Genomic DNA, 13982 nt, shown 5'->3' with positions numbered 1-13982 from the left:
GCTGCGTGCCTGCATCCCAGGAGTTGGGGACAGTGCTGCGTGCCTGCGTGCACGCCTCCCAGAAATTCGGGATATGCGTCGCCTTGATGTGGCTGCCAGGGGATGTCGGAGATGACTTTTTGGTTTTCCCCTGGGCAGGACCTGGAGCAGAGCCCAACAGATAAGGTCAGCCACCCCTGGCAGCTCTGCTTTAACTGTGTGTGAGGACAGAGGACAATGCCCGTGGCTCGCTTGCCTAAAAATAGGCTTTTGCAACCTGTTTTGTCCAGCAAGGAGTGCCACAAAAATAGAAGAGAAGATTTTACGTGGCCCTGAACTCCCGTTTAACTCATATTTCTATTTAAATATGTTTAATCCTGACATGCAGGTGTGAAACCTACTTATCATTGCTGTCAGTGAGACATAACTGGTGTGGCTGATGGGTAAATTCTAGGGTGAATCCCTAGTTTTCTGTATCCATTTTGTCTCCATGAAGAGTTTCTCTGTGGAGGTGCAAGGGTCAAGGGTGTGGAATCTTTTCACCCCCCTCCAGTGATAGTGCCAGAGGAGGAGAAAACGGGTGGAAAGCTGGTGGTGGTTGGTGTTGAGCTTTGGCCAAGCTGTCTCTCGATGGATATGACTTGGACAACCTCACGGGGGGTTTGATCCCACATTGCCCTGCAGTAAATAAATGGATATTTAATATAAGCAAGGCAGAAGAGCACTTGAGAAGTCTCTGTGCATTCCCCCCTGCCATTTTTCACATTCCAGTGGATTTGCTGCTATCCCTGAGTGCTATTTCAGTGCTCCAGTGGCCATTTAAGATACCAGCCCAGAACTGGGATGGCCATATCCATCCATCTCCCGTCCTGGATTAAATCTGAGCCGAAGTGTCGCTCGGATGAATGATGGATGAGGCTCTGGGCCTTCCAAAGCGTCACTTCCCTACCCAGAGCAGCTTTTTTTTGAGAAGTTGGAAAGTTCCTGGTCCAACAGATGTAATTAGATGTTTTGGCTTGTGTCGATAAGGCAGCGCTTGGTGCTCATTCCAGCTGAGCACCTGAGAGAGCTGTCAGCAAAGATTGATTTACAATCCTTGTAAATACACCTTGAAGCTGATAAGAGGAACCAGGAGCTGCCTGATAAAAGGACAACATGAATTTCTGCAGCATTTCCATGCATCCACGAGGACAGGCTGCAGACCTCCCTTTACCATGTGCTTGCTGTTGTTTGGGGTTGTGGGTGGTTTCTTGTCTCTCCAGAACTATTTCTTTGCAAAAGCAGAATAAACCAAAACATATTTTCTCCTTGATGAATATTTATGACCCCCAAATCTCCCAGCATACTTGTGCCTGTGTAATTAGGCTGCAAGTTGAGTAAGTGAGCGTTGGAGAACTACAAATGTAAGAGCCTGGGGAAAATGCTTGATGTTTCTGGTTTATTTGGGTGCTTGCTTTTTAATAATGAATTGCACTTTTTTAGATGAAACAGCTTGTGTTTTCCAAAAAGACGTGTCAGAAGGCAGTAATAACTGGGGCTGTTGCACCAGCAGACTTGTCTAGTTAAGGGATGCTTTTAATCACGTGTACAGCATCCAAGTGAACTTTGGGAGAAGTTGGGTGATGTAACCAAAGCCCCTGAACCATCTTAGTTTGTTTAGGGCGAGATGAAGGCAATCCTTCTTCTTTTCTGCTGTGGTCAGCTCTGTTCCCAGTTTTGAGTTGGGCCTTTTAACCCCATCAGGCTTGAATTTCTGTTTGATCAAGGAGGATTTTGGTTAAAGCAGCTTTTTGTGTGCAAAAAATAATTGCCTTTTTTTTTTTTTTTTGGAGTTCTGGTGTTTTCGTGGGAGTTGCATCCTCAGCTTAGTTTTTGGGGAGTAGCTGAGCTGGGCTTGAAGGCCTGTGGTCAGTCTGTGACATGGGATTGCAGCAGTTCTTACAGGATTTGGAAGTCCAAGTCTGGAAAGGAAGCAAAAGTGTCATCTGAAGAGCTGTAATTGTGTTATATCTCTGTACTTTTCCACAGCTTGGCCTCTGGAAAAGTTTTGGTTTTCAGTGGGATTTTTCCATGCTGCCTCTACTGCTCATTTGAATTAAAACTGTTCATGTGTTTCATGAATAATTTTGGTAGCAGCTCAGTCTGAGGGATTTTTTGGAGAGTGTGAAGATGAGAACTTAAGAAGGATGCCAGGCTGGAGGAGTTCAAGGCCAGGTTGGATGGGTATTGGAGCAACCTGGTCCAGTGGAAGGTCAACAAGGTGGTCTTTAAGGTCCCTTCCAACACAAACAATTCCATGATTGTTTGCACAGACAGTGCCTGTGGTACAAGTGATGCTACAGGGAAGCTGCTTTGGGAGGCAAAGAGTTTGGAATGGGCTCGTGGCAAATACAGCTGGGTTTTATTTGGTTTTGTGGCTTATACCCCAAAAAAAAATGCTCCATAGATACTCTAAGAAAATGTTAGTGTTGGCGCTTGGAAGCTGGAACCGGGAATTTCCCGGGTTTCCCCCATCCCTGGATCTCGGCTGCGTATTAAGTGACATTTATAGTCTGTAAAGAGCAGTTTTCTTTCCCAAGGGCTGTTTCTTTACCCTTAAAGATTTATGGAGGCAGCGTGATGAGTTGACAGGACGTTAATGTGCTCGTCTTGGAGTGTGATCCCTCAGCCCCCTCCCTTGGAAGTGCCTGGGTGTCATTGTTGACTCTTTAACAAGGACAAGAAGGGTTTCCAAACAAGGGTGACTCATGAAATCTTAGCCTCAATCTATCAAACAACGATGCACTGGATTAAATGATTACTTAAAAAGATTAGGAGTTAGAATTTTTGGGGAGGTAGGAGAGGAGAAAAGGGTAAAAATACATAGGGAATCTGAATTAAAAAAAAAAAATAGGGGGCAAAAACAGCCAAAAAAAGCTGCAACACACAGTCCCCATTTGATCAGATAATGCCAATTCTGGGCTTGGTTCACGCTTCCAAAATGGGAGATGTTGTAGAAATTCAATCTCTGCTTTTCTGTAGAGATCACTCCCTGCCAAGAGAGCGATGCTTCACCTCGTCCTGAGCCTTCTGCTCAGCTCCTGCTGCCTCTCAGGTACCTGTGACAGTAACACTTTTCTGATTGGTTTTTTTTTTTTTCCTCTTTCCAGCTGAAAGTGAAAGTGCTGGCTGCGTGTTACTGCACACATCAAGGAAGGTAAGTAGGAACGCTGTGTGTTCAAATTGTTGTTTTTTCATTATCTAGAAGTACAGAAAAGGATCTTGAAACACCCTGTGGGGCTGTTTGTCGCTGGCCTGAGCAAGACATAAATAATTCCTTTCCAGACTTCTTCTTTCCTTTAATTCCTCTGTCTCTTAAAACCTGAAAAGCCACGTGCTGCTTGTTCTCCGAACAATTTCCCCCTAATTCTGATCTTTCTGCTGCCTTTGGTCCCAGACAATTCCTTGACATGTTAATTTATCACTTTCCCTCCTGCAGTGCCTGCACAGGGATCCAAGAGGATGAGGTTCAGGCTGCTGAGCTCCTCTGGAGCTGAAAGCAGAGACACCCAATAGACATTGCTGGGATTTGGTTTCCTGTTTATTCCAGCTAATCAACTGTGCCTTCAGGAGCTTCAGCAGAAGTGAAATACCTGGAAACAAGCAGACTGGGGAGGATAATTAGGGAACTACACTTAGTTTACACTTGCTCTTAAGACTGTGACTCAATAAGGTGGAAGTGCAGAAACCCCTCATTATAGGTTGTTACTGCAAACCTCCTGCTAGGGAAGAGCACAGGGAGGAATTGGGTTGATATTTTGGTATCTCCCCTGTGAGGGTGGGGAGGCCCTGGCACAGGTTGGGCAGAGAAGCTGTGGCTGCCCCTGGATCCCTGGAAGTGTCCAAGACCAGGTTGGACAGGACTTGGAGCAACCTGGGATAGTGGGAGGTGTCCTTGCCCATGGCAAGGTGTAGAACTGGAGGATCTTTAAGTCCCTTCCAACCCAAACCATTCTGTGATTCTATGATTCTGTATTTAACACCACCCAAGGTTTTGTCTTTAGGGGTTGTGAGGCTCATGGTACTTTAAGTTATCTTGACTCTGCTGTTTGGAGGGACTGACTGTGTGTGTGTAAACTGATCCTGGTAAATCATAGAATCATTTATGTTGGAAAAGCCCTCCAAAATCACCAAGTCCAAACCCACCACCTAAACCATGTCCCCAAGTGCCACTTGGCTTGGTGACTCCACACAGCCCTGGGCAACCTCTTCCAATGCCTGAGATCATGGATTGCACTTGAGGTTTTAATTTGTGCACCAAAGCCCTGGGGGCTTTTTAGGAAGTCCCAGAGAACCCTGTAATTCTGCTTTGCTTTAGGCCTCTAAGACAGCTCAAATCCTGAAAAGATATTCCTGGAGGTTGAATTGGGTAGTGGGAGGAAAATGTGTAATAGCTTTAGAAACCTTTCTCTCAAGTTAAAAATACCCAAAGCAAATAGAAACCAAAGAAAACACTACCCAAAAAACCCCTACCACTACCAAAAAAAATTAAACATTGTTTGATACAGAATCACAGAAGTTAAACTAAGCTATTCCATGCTCAGGAATGGAAATGTCTTGATCAATAATTTGTCTTGTCTAAAACTGGTGCCAGTGTTCTCAGTTGTATCCACTTGACTGAAAGTAACCTAAGAACTTAATCACTTAAAGTGCAAATTCTAAGCCCAAATGCAGGATCTGCCTCTGATAAGAAATAGCTGGGAACTGCCAACACATAAGTGTCTCTCCTGTTTTGTTTTTCCCTTTCAGAGCTGTAGAATTCCTGCTTTTTCTGGCCTGTGGTTCATGCTTGAGCACTTTAACTTGCCGTTGAGCCACAAATACCAGAGGGCTTTAGCAGGGCTTGAGAAAAGATACTACTGCCAGATTTTGCCTCCAGGGAGGATGAGTGGAAATTTTGTGCTTCAAATGCAAAGGAAATTGAGACCTGACTCATGGAGGAGATGCCTCCAAGTGTCTGGGAAGGGGGAATCACCAGCAGAGAAGTGATTGGGACAGAAGCTTTATGTGGAGGTGCTTCCCTGTGTGGTGTCCCTGTCTCTGGTGGGTTCCTGTGGTTCTTGGGTCACTTGAGAAGTGCTGGAAGGTCAGTTTGGACCTTGAACAAGTCGCTGTCTGGACAACTTGGCATAAATAAGGAGAAGCTCCTTGACATGGTTTGAACTGTTTAATCACCATCATGGTGTGGTTTTGAGGGAATTGGCCCAAGGGACCATGGCAGCAGTGGGTGTTTGCTCAGGAGAACGTGCTTTTTGGGCAGCCCTTGTGAGGTTATTGCAGTGGCTGTAAGTGGAGGTGTTCTCCAGAGCAGACAGCCAGGAGAGTTCTTGCATTTTGGCCCTTGTTGATGAAGTTAGAGTGTGCAACTTAGGCCAGGAGACCTGCCTGAAGTCAGGGGAGGCTGTTTCAGTGTCTTCCTCCCCTCCTTTTTTTTTTTCTTGGAACAAGAGCCTATGTTCCTGCCACGGTGCAGCTTTGCAATCAAGGCTACCTGATGATATTAAACTGGAGATTGGGTAGCTGGCTTAGGTTTCTTGCTGAGCAGTTTCCAGCATTGAGTTTCCAGCATCAAATATCCTGGTGTGACTTGACTATCTGGCTAAAAATATTAGTGAAGGAGCAATCATTAATCTCTCCTGAAACCAGCGGGTGTCCTGACTGGAACAGTTCTGTCTGAGCTGTTGCAGAGGCTTTGCTGTGCCACTGCTTCCTCTAATTTGATTTTGGGGTGTCTCAGGGAGTGATGGATTTCTGTCCTTTCACACTGGCTACTTGCCTTGTGATGTTTAATGTGCAAAACCCTTTTTAAGCTGAAAGATGGAAGGTTTAGGTTGGATGTTAGGAAGGAGTTCTTGGCTGAGGGGTTGAGGCCCTGGCACTGGTTCCCCAGAGAAGCTGTGGCTGCCCCTGAATCCCTGGAAGTGTCCAAGGCCGGGTTGGACAGGGCTTGGAGCGATCTGGGCTAGTGGAAGGTGTCCCTGCCCATGGCAGGGGGTTGGAACAAGATGATTTTTAAGAACCCTTTCAGTCCAAAGCATGCTGTGGTTCCATGATATCTTCCCTAATGTTATGGGAGTGATAAAAAGGAGGGATAGTGCCCCTGTTTCCTGTAATGACCAGGAGCAGGGGAATCAAATAAGGCTGAGGCATGGAAAATTACTTTCCCAAGGCATTGCCTGAAACCTGTGGCAGAGCTGGAGCTGAATCCTTATGACTTGCAGTAAGCTGCTGATGGTGCTGTCACACACAGCTCGCTGCAGGATCAGTGTTGATTGAGATGATGTGGGCAGATAAGCCACGTGAATGCCTTTGACTAATTCTTCCTGTCCCTCAGCTGCCCCTCAGCTTCCTCCTTCCACTCTTCAGCTTCGCTCCTGATGCCCTCAACCTTCCTCACACCCCTTCCATCCACGCTGTGAAATCCTGTCTGGGTCAGTTGGCCCAGAAATTGCCTCCTGGGTTGGCCTCTGCCAGAGAGGTTGAAAGAAGCTGTTTTTGGGAGGTGGTTGCTGGTCCTGTGGTGCCCCCATGAACACCCTGTGTCACGGAGGTGGTGATGGGTGTTTTAATCTGCTCTCATGCCGTGATAATTCGAGACAGACCCAACTGCTTGCACCTCTTAGGTGGAGTTGTAGCTGTGTCACTGTCTCCTCTCCGACGAGCAGATGGTTACAAAGCCTTGGGGGGAGTGGGAGCTGAAATCCTTCAGAGCATCCTCCCTCTCAAATGCTGTGTAAGGAGTGATTGATGCAAAGTAAAACAGTGCTAATTGCGATGGATGTGTACTGACAACTTGATAGTTGCTGTGATAATTACAGTAATTAGGGAGATGGCAGCATTTTTTTTCCCTGTGTCTAGGCTATAAATGGAAAAGGTAGGGAGAGTGTGCATGGAAGGAGGGGATCCATTAGTCAGGCTCTGGGATGGCCCTGTACCTTGGGGGACAATGTGCCATGGTCCTGGCTGGGGAGGCAGCTCGGTGTCAGATTTGTGATGGCAATTCAGAGCTTGATTCTTGATGAGCTTAAAGAGAAACGAGGGTTTAAATGTATCTTGACAATCTGGTTCCCAGCATCATGGAGTCAAGCCTGGCTGCTTTCCCATCAGAAGGAAGATCTGTATAACAAAGTGCAGTTCCCATTTCCTCCCTCAATCTTAAGCTGTTGAAGGAGAGGACAGGACTGACGCTCCTTCCTGACCAGGGCTGTGTGTGTGGAATTCCAAGGATGTGCAATGGGAATGACACATCTATAATTTGATCACTCCATTAATTGACTTCACAGCTGACAAATACAGAAAGGAGTTGAATTTCTGGAATACACCATGTTTGTGTCTCCCATCTCCAGGCCAACAAGTCTGGGACAGCAGAAGGAACCAGCAGAGAACTGGGACAGTGTTAGCCTCTGTCTACCATCTCTTTATTGTATTTACATTGATTCAAAGTGAAATGTTATGCACAGAGGAAGAAAACTTCCTTGGTTATGGGAACAGTAAGAGTTTAAGAAGTGTTAAAAAAAAAAGATGATGGACTGGATGGTATTCCCCACCTCCCACTTCAGGCTCCCTAACTGGGAGCAGATGGTTCCCAGTTTGAGATTCATACTGGTTATTTTTCATGCTGCTGAGCTTGGAGTCCATTTCTCCCAAATATCTTTCCCATGTTTCTTGAAAGTTCTTGAATTATTTATACCTACAGAGGATTTTAAATACTACCTCAAGCATTTCTGCTTTTTGGCAAACTTATGTGCTTTATCTTAGGCAGAAGAAAAACCCTATTTTTTCTTTTTAAATTCTACTTTTTATATCTGCCTATAAATGGCAGCTGGGCATTCACTTATGGGCACTCTGTTAAGACAAGCCTTGAAAATGCAAACCTTCAGTGCATTAATGCACAAAACTCATTTTACTTGTGTAACGTGAACTGATTGTGAAGGACAATGTCTAATCTCTGATCTTTCCTTAACACAGTACCTGAAATTAAAGAATTTTGAGGAGGAAGTCAGAGCCCAGCGAGACCTGGATGGGTTCCTGGCCAGAGCCAGCATCATCCTGGATGAAACAGCCACGTCCTTGGACGATGTTCTCCGGGAGATGCTGAGGCACTTTGCGGAGGATCCCGAAAACATGGAGCCGAGCTGCAACTTTGAAAAAATCATGAGCACTTTATTCACAGATTCAGGGACCCCACGGGAAGGCAACGGTAATGAGCCCTTGATTTCCTTCTGCTGGTGGGCTGCTGTTGGTTTGCCATCCTTTCCCTTGTGGTGGTGTGTTGAACCCTCCCTGTGTGGTCCCCAGGCTCGCATGCTGCATGTGACACTGTGGGTTGATTGCTCCATGTCACTCAGACTGAAGGGTCTCACATCTCCAGGGTTTTTGTGTTTTGGTGGAGTCCTGCCCCCTGTTTCATTAAGATGACACATTGTGGTGTTCTCTGGGGTGAGAAGTCCACAGCACCAGAGTGTCTTGTCTGTGTGGACCCTTTGGGTGTGCTTGTCCTCAGACAAGTGTCTGCTCTTCAGCCAAGAGACTCTTGCTGGTGTCTCTTCTGAAATGGCTCCTTTGCCTTGTGATTCTCCACCTGAATTCACACAGGCTGGGGAATTTGACCTGCTCTGGATGAGCCTCTGGGGAGGGTTGAGCCTTTGTGTTGCTCCCAGCCCACTGGAGGAGACAAAAGACTTTTTGTTTTCCTCCAGAAACTCACCCAGGGCATCCCCGGCCAAGGTTGTTGGCTCCTGTGTCACCTTAAACTGTCAGCAAATGTCGTAGTGTAGTCTAAAACATAGCTGCCTTTTAGCCCAAGATGTGAAGAAGCTTAACTGAGCATTGTTTCTCTGTAGGCACCCATGATGTTTCAGAGTCAACAGGAATGAATAAACAAACATGTACATCGCACCACAAATGTAACTGTCACAGCCTGAGTGAATTTGTTTAACAGATATGTCGAGTCCTGAGCATGTAGTAAGCATGTTCATGCTTTGGTTACTTCTTGCTACCTGTCCTAGAGCTTCGCATTTAGAATCTTTTAATTTAGGCTTTCTGCCAATAAAGAGAAAAATGTAAGTAGTGCCATGAAATAGTGTGAGAGCAGTAGCTGGGAAGAGGGGGAGAGAGGGCAGGGGATTGGGAAGGCCGTGCCTCTTCCAGTCCTGTCTGTGTGTGTGTTGGATAATGCTAATCTAATAACCTAATACTGCAGTAGGGTGATGTTGGGAGGAGAAAGCAGCTTCCTTTCCAAGCTGTGAATAGTTTAGGGACAGAATTCAAAAGCAGCAGGACAAATGTTTCCATCTCTTCTCTGTCAGCCCCCTCACCCCACCCCTGCCTAAATCCACTGTGCAGTTAGGAATGCTTGGGATTAGTCCTTCCATTTGAAAAGGAGATGTTATTTACAGTTGCAAACCAAGCCTGGACAGCCTGTAACACTTCCCTCTCTTCTTTTCCTAGTTCACCTCTTATCAGATACGATCCAAGGGGTCACAGCGACAGTCACAGGGGTGCAGTATCAGCAGTCCTGGCTCTGTATCATGTAAGTACCTGGGCTGGATGAGCAAAATCCACTGGCTGCCCAAAACTTGTGAATTTTTATGCTTTTGGGAAGAATGAGAGGTTCAGAATGTGCCTTTTTGTGTTAAGGTGGTGATGCCTTTTCCATCCATCCAGGGGTTGAATGGTGGCCCATGTCTTGCAGTGTCTTTCTGCAGGGGAAAAAAGTAGTAATAATAAAGTTAATATTAAGTGAGATGTGAATCAGAAAAAACATCAAGATGTTTAAGTTATCCTAGAGAAAGCAATACAGTTTACAGTGGGATCCCAGTCTCAGCATTAGGCTGCTCCTCTTTGCAAATCAACCTGGGCAGAGGTGACCACAGTCTCTCCAGGGCATTAAGCTTTTGGATGCTGTAGAAATCTGGTGTTAACAAGCTAAGAATGCTGAAAAATGAGACAGAAAGTGGTAATTACTGAGAAACGCTAATAAAGGAACTTCTCAAAGGGACAGGCAAACTGGTTCATGGAATGCTTTCCCTGCCAAAGTCTGGGAGCTTGTACCGAAAGATTTCTGAGGTCCTTTGATGGAAACATCTAAACTTTGTGACTGAAAATTGAAGTCAGACATTCCACGCTCTTTAGACACTGATTACTTTGTCTGACAATTAATTCAGACGCTGATTAATTGTCAACACTGTTAAACATTGGAGTGGGCCCTTAAGACAGTAAGGGCCTTGTCACCTGGGATTTATGAGGCGTGGTGGCTTCTCCCTGGCTTCTTCCACTTGACCAAAGCTGGGTTTTGAAGTCATTGTTTCAAAGTCAGGCATGTGGGGTGAGCCAGACTGGCCTTGCACAGAGGACAGGCCAGGACCTGGCTCCCTGAGCCAACCCAAGCAGTGCCATTTTCACTCTGTGTCTCTTGCTTTAAGCATATGCAGAATCCAAGTCAAGTTGTCAAGAAATATGTTAATTCCCAGAGAAATTACTAGGATATGTTGGAGAGGTGCCTAAAGGCAGGCACATGTTTGAGCCTTCACAGCCAGTTTGCTGGGACAACTGTCACAATAGCTTTCCTTCCACTGGCAGTTCTTCCCCTGCCCTTTGCTTATGGCTGGGAAAAATGGGGAGGATTTTGCCTTGGAAATAGATGATTTTAAAAAAACAAGGTGAAAAAAACCCGAACAAAATAACACCAACAAACAAGAAAAAACCTCTCACCCTTGTTTTTAATCTCTTCTGAAAGAGAAAAATGTGATCTCAATGTGAAAAAAGAAACAGTTCCATATCAGGGCTGTTTCCTGTGAAATAAGTGATGAACTGGATGATCTCTGTGCTCCATGTGCTCTACTTTTACACCAGGCACGTACAGAGCAGCTTGCACAAAGAAAATGAGTTTATACAGTAAAATGCCCTCAGCCAGGAGGACTTTGGAGCAGTTTTCTCCACTTTGGGTGCCATGGGGAGCGGCCATAAGGATATGAACATCCTGCTGATGTAGAGGGTGGAATTTTCTACTGTGGGATGTGACACAGCTCTGTATGGAGGGGTTTGGAGAGTGTTGACTTAATGACAAAGCATTCTAGAGGTCTCCATACAAAGGCTGTGGTTACACACATGAGACTGGAAAGGGTGGGTTCAGCCTCTTGTGGAAAGGGAGCCAAAGCTTTAAATGCATCCATGTGAGTAATCCTGGCTTCCAAGACAAGAGATGATTTGAAAAATAAGCTCACAGCCCGAAGGTGTCTTGTGCAAAACTTTCCTTGTTTCTTCCTTTTGTTGCTCTGAAGAGAGAGAAGAAAGTGGTGGGAAAGCAGTGATGAGTTATTAACTATAATTATCTAATTATTGCACTGTATTTCTGCTGGAGCTATTGTGCAACAGATTGTGAGCCATATTTTTAGATCTTACATTTTTCTTGAAGTCAGATTGCAAAACAACTTCCCAACCTCTGAAGTAAAAGGAATTTGTTGATTGAAAAAAAAAAAAATTCCATATGAGTGGGAAGGACCTTTAAGATATCTGCTGTTCTTTATCCTTGCATTTAGTCTGTACTCTTTGCTGAATTTTAAATCAACCCTGCTGGGTTTGTGCACCTTAACCACCATTTTACTCCTAGTGGATGAGATAAATAGAGTATCGTGATGAGATTTTATTAATGAGGAAGAGCAGCTCAGAGAGGTGGTTTTGGTGGTGTTGCTTCTGCATTGATTATGAAGGGAAATTACAGCTGAAGTGAGCTTGGAGTCAGAGAGAAAGAACTTGTGTAGGATTTTTGCTGAGTAGTGCAGAGCCTGGCTGCAGAAAAACATTCCTAATGGAAATAAAAACGGGTTTCCCTCTCTTCTGTGCTGGAAAGGAGGCTCTTCTTTCTCTCCTGACTTATCCTCAGTGGGAAGAGCAGTGGGGAAAATGTGGGGTTGAAATAGCTGTTCTGCTTCTGTTGGAATTGGTGCTTTCCTGATGGTTTCAGGTCTAGCGAGGCTCCAGCAAGGGCAGATGTACCACATGGATCTGGGCTTCATCCCCATGGCAGAACAAACCCTCGGGGAATTGAAGATCTCAAGGTCTGAATGTTCCACTCAAGTCCAGGAAAAGTGTTTTCTGATTCATAATAGGCTTTAGGGGTGGTTTAGTCCAGAATGCCCCAAACCTGATCTTGCTGAAGCCATCCCAGGATACATAAAACTTATGGAAACCTTGAGATTCTTCCATTCAAATGAGAGCTGGGAGTAGCAGAGCCCTGCATTACCCCAGGGATCAGCAGGGCTCAGCTCTGGGAGAATGAAGGTTGAAGAATCACCATATATTTGTGCCTGTGGTGACTTTCTAGCTAGAAGGCAAATATTTAGGGTTTACAGATGAACTTCCTCAGTGCAGGAAGTGCTCTCATACCTCAGAAACCATGGGCACAACTCTTCTTGTCCCTCCTATTCCTAACATTTGCCAGAACAGGAAGACACAGACTGGGATGGAGATCTTTTGCTGCTTCACTGTGAAGCTGCTGGTTGTTGCTTCATTAGAGAACCTGGGATGAGGTCCTGTCCCAGAATGAGGGGTGCTGAACTGTTTTCCTTGGTTATTTATCCATGAGGAAGCTCAGTTGTTGGTGGGACTTCCAGGAGATACTCTGATGGCCCTCCATGAAGTGACTGAACCAGGTAGAGGTGCTGCCAGGAAGGAGCTCAGAATTCCCCATGAACCGTCCAGCAATGCCATGATCCAAAGCATGCAGGGGTGAACTTGGATGCTTTGTATGTCTGACTTGGGAAGGGTGGGGAAGAAACTCCTGTGAGAGCCACTGATTTTGGTGTTCCACAGTTCTGTGGCTCAAAAAGCCCAAGGAAACCCTCCCCTATCCAGGGGAGGGAATATGATAAAGTGACTCTTATCACAAACCAATTCCTTCTTCCACTGCTGGAAATATGGAGGTGAAAAGGCCTAAATTTTAATGTTTTCCCTTGGAGTAAAGGATCCCTGATGTTAAAGGAACTGTTGACTGGGTGCTGGTGGATCTCTGTCCCTGGTGTCCTCCAAGGAGAAATCCAGCTGTGTGGGTCGTGGAGCAAATGCTCTCTGAGCTGAATTGGAACTCCCAGGCATCACAGCTTCCAGGCTATATTCTCCTTGCCAGGAGATAAGTATAATTGCTCATTTTCAAAGCTGAATCCTTAGGAAAACATGCAAGCAAGCTGCTTCAGAGTCTGGATTGAGCAGTTGGAACACCATTTCCTTTGGCTGGATGGATAAGGCACAGGGATTGGTGAAGGACTTATTTTCAGTGCATTAAACTGGTTTGCTAAAGCTGTTTTAACAGGCAGAGCAGAGGGGGAAAAAGCCTCTCTGCAAGCAGAGAGTGGTTTAGTGGTTTGTGTGCTCTGTGTTGCTATAGAATTTCTTGCCCCTGATGTTGTGGTGTCGTGGCAGTGACTCCTGTGGAGGAGTTGAACTTGGAAAAACACAGGTAGCCTTTCAAAAATGGGTATTGTGAGATTATGCAGGATAACAAGCTGTTCAAAAAGAGTCAAATTTGAGTAGTAAATTCCAGATTTAATGTATAACTGATGTTTGTGTGAAAGGTGCTTCCAGTGTCTCTCTCAACAGAGGTAATGCAAAGCCTATTTTGTGTGTTTAAGGATTTTTCCAGAGGTCTGTGTGTCTACAGAAAAGTCATGTTGTTTGTGATTTAGCTGTTGAATAGATTTCCAATAGAGATGCTTCAGTTACTGTGTATTCCTCACATTATCCCCTTCTTTTAAAGGGCAAAATGGGAAATTAAACAGTTCAATTCTTTAAAACAAATATTTTCCTTTAGAGGAATGATTACAAGCTTTGGGGTCCTGTAAACAAGAGCCTCTTCTCCAGATTTTACAAGCTTCTTCTCTCAAGTGTTCTTTAGGCTCAGAGAACTGCATAATTTTCTTTTAAGGGCCTCTCCACCCTGGTTGGGTTTTCCCAGATTATGTTGGAGA

At 45.3% G+C, this 13982-nt stretch overlaps 1 protein-coding gene across 5 annotated transcripts in view; it reads left to right on the top strand.

Moving 5' to 3' along the window:
- SLC4A11 (solute carrier family 4 member 11) overlaps positions 1 to 13982 on the top strand; it is a 99001-nt gene that overhangs the window by 37228 nt on the left and 47791 nt on the right. For 4 of the 5 annotated variants that reach the window (XM_027660515.1, XM_027660516.1, XM_027660519.1 and 1 more), the window contains 4 exons: positions 3129 to 3175; positions 7987 to 8218; positions 8862 to 8924; positions 9469 to 9550. In XM_027660515.1, the coding sequence (XP_027516316.1) occupies positions 3129 to 3175; positions 7987 to 8218; positions 8862 to 8924; positions 9469 to 9550 (424 nt within the window). The remainder of the gene's footprint in view (positions 1 to 3128; positions 3176 to 7986; positions 8219 to 8861; positions 8925 to 9468; positions 9551 to 13982) is intronic. The other variant, XM_027660517.1, reaches the window with a different exon arrangement.

The sequence above is a fragment of the Corapipo altera genome, unplaced genomic scaffold, assembly GCF_003945725.1.
Source record: "Corapipo altera isolate COAL_440 unplaced genomic scaffold, ASM394572v1 295, whole genome shotgun sequence".
Lineage (NCBI taxonomy): Eukaryota > Metazoa > Chordata > Aves > Passeriformes > Pipridae > Corapipo > Corapipo altera.
The sequence above is the reverse complement of the archived record's forward strand: the minus strand, read 5'-3'. Positions and strand labels throughout refer to the sequence as shown.